The following is a 6,317-nucleotide window of genomic DNA, read 5'->3' as shown; positions in this document are numbered from 1 at the left end:
TGCAGCGGGCATCCCTGCGAGCAGGAGGTCCCTTCACCCCCCTCTGTGCGCACAGGAGCTTTCATCGCGCCTTTGCAGGGCAACCAGCTCCATCTTCTCATCTCCACTCCCCCCCTCCACTCGCACTGCCAATCCCCCAGTGCCTGGGGGGACACGGCCTCAATCGGAGCCGAGATGAGGCTGCTTTGACCTCCCCCAAATTGCTGCAGCCTCTGCACCGGGGAAGACGGTCTGAGCGTAATGAACCTCCCGCCAACCCGTGCCCCTGGGAAGGCAAACATGGCTGGCGCCTCGCAGTGCCCATTAGTGCAGAGCAGGGAGCGGGGGCCGGTGGCGCCACAAGAGCCATGCGCACCGCGCAGTTCACATTGCCAGCACCTGAGCGCCGGGGTTATATTTGCAGTTCTGCTTGGCAGCTTGCACTCTTAGCAAGTGTCTCCAAACCCCCACCTGCCCACCTACTGCACAGTGACTCAGTTTCCCCACTTGGATGAGACTGGGGACGATGACTCTAAAGCATGAAGAAAAGGGGCTGTCCAAATGCCTCTCTTCTCCGCCAAGCACCTTGATGACCTGCACAGGGAGGGGGGTCTTGTGGGGAAGACACCCGGGCAGTCAGATGTGTCCCCCTCCCCAAGCACTCCCTGCCCAGCCTTCGGTCCCCACTGGACCCCCCCCCCATCCTCTTCCAGTGCCCCCAGCATGGCCCAGTTCCTGCTCAGCAGCGTCCATGCCCAAGCCAAGCAGTGCTCTGTGCTCATACCAGCTGATTGAGAGTCTGGCAGATGCCAGCGCCAATTCAGGAGGTTAGAGGCATCAGCAGATAATGATCTTTTGCGCCGTGTGCGGCTGGGTGCCAAGAGGATCTGGCAGTAGCCGCTACCCAACCGCACTGGCTAATCAAGACGAACTCCACAGCACCGGGAATTGTGGTGTCTGTTGGAGGAGATTTGGGGCGATGGGTTTGTTTCACCATCTGCTGCTGACACCTTCTGGGTAATTAATGCCTGGGAAGAACTAAGGGTGGGGAGAGCTGGGGGAATCACTCATGCAGCAAGCAGTGGGGCCTGATCCCCCCCAAGACATGCACAAAAATAAACAAGATGTATTGAGAGCTTGACCTTAAGCGTACAGAGAGTTAAAATGCTGCTTATGTGCATGCAGCATTTGCCCTTTAACCCCAATTGTGGTGACCTGTTGGGAACCAGGCAGGCGCTGCCTTGCTCCCCAGGACACCCACCTCTGCCAGCAGCTGGGCTGAGCCCCCCAGCCAGGCACAGTCGGTCCTGGCCGCAGGCCAGCTGCAGCCCCAGCCACGACCCAGTACTTCCAAGTGACCCAGCAGCAAGCTGGTGCCAGCTTTGCCAGAGTGGGGATCTGGCCCCATTCCTACCACTCCAGCTACAAAAATAGCAGGAAGGAGAAAACAAATGCATGAAGGTGCTGGGTGAGGCGGGGGCCCCGTGCCTGGATGGGGTGGGACAAGCGCCTCACGCCAGAGTGTGGACGACCATCCCCTCCCACGGCAGGACCATATGCCGAGGTGAGTGGTCGGAGGCACGCAGTGCTGGGTTCTGCCCACTGCCTGAAAGGTGCCCACTGAGCCGTGCAGCCCCTGGACTGCCATGCTGGGCAGGTTCTTGTCCTGCTAAAGCTCCTGTGCTTCACCACCACGGTGCTCCACTGGCATGCCTGGGACTTTAATCACTGCCAGGCAGGCGGGCAGCTGGGCATGCTGTGGAGAGAGAGTCTAATGCCAGGTGCAAGTGCTGAGGTACCTGCCCGGCATGAGCTGCAGCTGATCACGTGTAATGGATGACATGTCAAAAATTGCCCCAGCAACCTCTGCCGGCAATAATCCCCCTTTAATGGCGCCAGGCACATGCCAGGCACTTCATGTACAGGCACCCAGGACCACCCCCCTTTTACATGTACTGTTTGGGGGCCTCTCTGTGTCTCCCAAGTCACACACAGTCCTCTGTTTGTCAGCTGGGGAAACCGTGGCAGGCATGAACAGAAAAGCCCCAAATCCCCCTGTTCTGCATGCAGAAACATGCAGTAGTGCCATGAAGATAGCGCAGGAGCCCTGGCCTGTGCTGTCCATCCATCTGCTCTCACTGAGGATGTGAAAAACACCCAGGCGTCCTGGCTGCCCATGCCCTCCATGCTGGCAGTGCGCAGGCACCCACCTTTCCCTGGAAAAGCCCAGCCCTAGGGTGCCCCCTGCTCCAGGCCTGGACTCCCCGCCCCTGCCAGTGAGCCAGGCATCCGGATGCTCAGCCATGGCTCATCATCCTTTCCAGCCTGGCTGCTCTACCCCTGCCAAACCCAACTGCCAACAGCTTATGTGACTTTCAGCCCGGCGCTTGCAGCTCATTAACCCTCCCCAGGCCACCAGCCCCTGCCAGGTCCCCCCCCACTGAGCAGGGGGACAGGTGAGGGGGAGCTGGGGACCCTCTGACAAGGGCCAGGTCCCTGCTGTAGGAGGGGATTCAGCCCAGCAGCAAAAGAGACCCGTCCTGGCAGGGCAGGGACACTTGCCCAGCTGCTGCCATCTTGGCAGGTAGTTGTAGTTTATGAGGGTTTAAGCAGCTTTGTACACAAAACCCTCAGCTTGAAATTTTGACGGCAAGGGACAGGGACAGCTCTGAGCTGAAAGGATGGGAGTTGGTGCTTCAAACCTGGGGCTGCCGAGGTGAGTGGGGAGGGTGCTCAATTTCCACCCCCCCACCCCCCACCCCCAAAAAAAAGATGCCCCCAGAGCAAGGGTGTAGCAGGGGGGAGGACACGGAGCAGCACTCTTCACCCGAGCAGCTGCCAGCAGGCATGCCTGTCAGGGTAAGTAAGCCCAGGTGTGTATAAGAGTCGACGTGCCTGAAGCCCAGCCTGGCTCAGCGAAGGAGCCCTGGCCTCTCAGAAGCGCTGGACAGAGGGAGCAGGCCAGGCAGTGCTGGGTGGTCTCACCCCTCCTCAGTAAAGGAGGGCTGGGGACCACCAGGACCACTCAGCTTACCTGGAGGATGCTGCGAGAGCTGGGAGGACAGCGTGAAGGGGAAGCTGGCAAGCAGGCACAGCCTGTGAAGGCATGGGGAGGGCAGAGAAGCTGGACTGGGAGTCTGAGAAGGGGTTTGGGGAGTGGGAGGAAGACAGGGCTGGCAAAGGACGCAAAGAGCAGAGGAGGGCAGGAGAGGGTGTGGGGAAATGCAGGGTCTCCGAGGCACATGGCGAGAGAAGGGCAAGGATGAGCCTGGAGGGATGGGGGCTGCACGGGGGGGTCCCTGAGAGGAGGAGAGGGGCAGAGGGATGCAGAGGGATGGGAAAGAATGGGGTGTCCCTGGAGGGAGGGGGGTATGGGGTGACTCACTCCGGGGTGCCGCTTGACATGCCGTGAGAACATGCCTCCAAGGAGGGGACCCTTCATGGCGAGGGTGTGGGGAAGATCTGGCTGCGATGGCAGGTTCCTGAGCGCCGTCCGAGGATGAAGGGTGGGCAGGAGATGCGAGGGAGGTGTCTGGAGCAGGGCTGGGAGGGACGGGGCGGGACGGGATGGGAATCCCGGCCCAGGGACACTGCAAGCTGGAAGGGGAGAGGGAGGCTGAGGATCACGTCCTGAGCCCTGGCTGCACTCTGCCCCTTCCAGCCTTTCCCGTAGGGAGCCCCGATGACTGGGTTAATGACTAGCTTTGGACGCCTGAGGTCTGCACCCCAGACCGCATTCGTTCCTTGGTTTCCCTCTCTGTACAAGGGACCAGCCTCTTCCCTCCACGTGCAAATCCTTCACAGGTTGCTCCGCACCTTCCTGCCAGGGCAAACGATGAGTTGTGTGATTTGCTATGACAACTTTGCTGATGTTTGCTGCCTCCCCTCAGCGCCCCCCTCCACCCTCCCGTTTATGATAAATGACATAACACCCAATTTACATTTAGCAATGCAAATCTCCCTGGCAGTAACAGATGCTGCTGTGCATATGGAAACCAGCTATTTGTATCCACTGGCTTTTAACAAAAGACTGGGGAGATGGACGGAGTGGGCAGCCAAAAGCAGCAGGCTGGAACTGAGCAGGGACTGGGCCCCCCAACCCTTATCTGGGGTGTGGGTGGTCATTCTCTGGCAGTGGCAAGAGCCAGCGCAGCTCATGTCCGGGGGGCAGCTGGGGACAGAGCATGACAAGGTGGCATACAATGTCACACAGTGTCACACACCTGATGGGCACAGGCCAGTCCCTGTCGAATGCCCCTTCCACTGAGGGCTCACAGCCAAAAGCCAGTGCCCCCCAGTAGACCAGTCTTTGCTCATGCAGTTGCATACATGCATGCACACACACATGCATAGGTAGACAACCTACATGCTGACATGTCTGCAGGCACTTGCACATGAACACCTCTACGCATACATGCATGCACACATGCACACAAGAGCTCTGGCAATTCTTTTTACCGCTGACTTGTAAGCCCCTCACTTTTTGAAGTTTTGGCTTGGAGCACCCAAGGGAGTCTCCACTCTCCCACACATGCCCAGAGCCCCGCTGCTGCCCCCACAGCCCAACAGTCCAGCCTCCCTCCCCACCTCAGCACCCTCTGCCCGGCACAGCACAGCCCCGTTGGTGCCACTCCATCCTAACCTCATTTCTTTCAGCAAAGTATAAAAGGACAAAGGGGAGAAACTTCTCTGGAGTGTGTGGAAATAAATAAACAAGGCCTGAATTGCAGCCAGCAGCACCATGTTGAGGCCTTTGTTGATATAATTAGAGTTTTGAAATGGGATTGATTAAGTGCCACTCCCCAAGACAGAGTGCATCCTGCCCTCAGCACAGGCACGTGCATGTCCTTCACTGCGTTCCTCTGCCAAGAGCTGCTGCGGCACAAGGACAGTAGTGTGGTGTATGGGGAAGGGGTGTGCGCGTAAGGTCACAGCAGAGGTGTGCGGGAGGGGTTCATGGGGTATGTGCATATGCACATGTGTGTAAGTGGTGGGACTCACATGCAGTGCCATAATGCCTCTGGAGCACAGCACTGAGCAGGGATCCTAAGAGGGTGTCCGGCAGCATTAAGAGCCCAGGACGTCTGGGGGATCCCGCTCCTGTCACAGCCAGGTCTGCTTTGGAGCAACCTGCATCTCTGCACCCTGGTCCAATGCAAGCTCCTAACTCCCTGCAGACGAGCCCAGGACTTCTCCTAGAGATGCAGTGGGATTCCCTGCCCACAAAGCCCAGCTGCCTCCATGCTCATTAATGATTGTAATTAAGAGACAGTTTAATTCTGTGCCATGCTTCCCTCTTCCGTGGTGATTACAGTGTGTGCCCTGCTGCTCAGGAGCCCCCCTGGGCAGGCTGCCCACAGCCCCACAGGAGCAGCCGTCGTGAGGGGCTCAGCCCTGCAGAGTGCCGGGGGGAGCTCCAGCATGCTCCTCACCCCCTCTGCCCCCCCCGAGGGAGACACAATAAACACTAGCAAATAGACACTGCTGGAGCTTCTTCTTTCATGGCTGCCCCTGCCTGGCACCATGCAGATCTGATGGGTCAGCGCTTTTGCGGAAGAACAAGACAGCCCACAAATACTTCCTAGAGAGAAAAGAATTACAGCAGCTGACCTCAGGAAGCATGCATGTGCATGGACACACAGCTGCAAATGCAGAGTTACACGTACGTGCGCATCTAGGCAGCTCTGCACTCACACATGTGTGCACAGAGACACATCCCTGCCTGCACAGCTACACATACCTGCACACGCACATGTGCATGGGCACCTGTGCACACATACACACATCCGAACAGATGTGCATGGACACATGGACATATACATGCCTTTATGAGCAGATATATGCTTGCAGACGTGCATGCATACAAACATGCATGGCTAGGTGCACACTCACATGTGTGCTGGTGCACTCCCTGGCTCCATACAAGGGCTATGGGGAGCTGATCCTGCAGGGTGGGGAGCTGAAAAGACAAATGGGGTGGCAGGGCTGGAGAGAGCCACAGGGCCTTGGTGTCTCCACTTGCAGCTGCTGTGGCGGGTTATTTTACAACCACTCCAAAAATATTATTCAAGATGAAGGAGAATCACGGCTGCTGCGAGCGAGCGCAGTGCCGTCGCGGGGAATTTATCATTCTGAATTGGGTGCCCCCCCCCCGCAACACTGCGGTGATGAAGTGCTTCATTAATGGGAGCTGCTGCGTCTTGGGGCTGAACGTGCCTGCACCTGAGCATGCCGTTTCCTCTGGCTCCCAGCCTTGGCACTCGGCCCCCCTGTCCCCACACAGCACCCCCCCCAGCCACCCAACCAGCCTCCTGGCTCCACACCAACCCCCATTGCAC

General features: G+C 58.3%; 1 protein-coding gene across 2 annotated transcripts in view; it reads right to left on the bottom strand.

The window, feature by feature from the left end:
- NDUFA4L2 (NADH dehydrogenase (ubiquinone) 1 alpha subcomplex, 4-like 2) overlaps nt 1-3,468 on the bottom strand; it is a 6,729-nt gene extending 3,261 nt beyond the window's left edge. For both annotated transcript variants that reach the window (XM_009334163.1, XM_009334162.1), the window contains exon 1: nt 3,365-3,468. In XM_009334163.1, coding sequence (XP_009332438.1) covers nt 3,365-3,421 — 57 coding nt within the window. In that variant the 5' untranslated portion in view covers nt 3,422-3,468. The remainder of the gene's footprint in view (nt 1-3,364) is intronic.
- Nucleotides 3,469-6,317: the final 2,849 nt, after the last annotated feature.

The sequence above is a fragment of the Pygoscelis adeliae genome, unplaced genomic scaffold (genome assembly GCF_000699105.1).
Source record: "Pygoscelis adeliae isolate BGI_AS28 unplaced genomic scaffold, ASM69910v1 Scaffold591, whole genome shotgun sequence".
In the NCBI taxonomy this organism is placed as follows: Eukaryota; Metazoa; Chordata; class Aves; order Sphenisciformes; family Spheniscidae; genus Pygoscelis; species Pygoscelis adeliae.
Note: the sequence above shows the minus strand (reverse complement) of the source record. Positions and strands in the feature narration are given on the sequence as shown.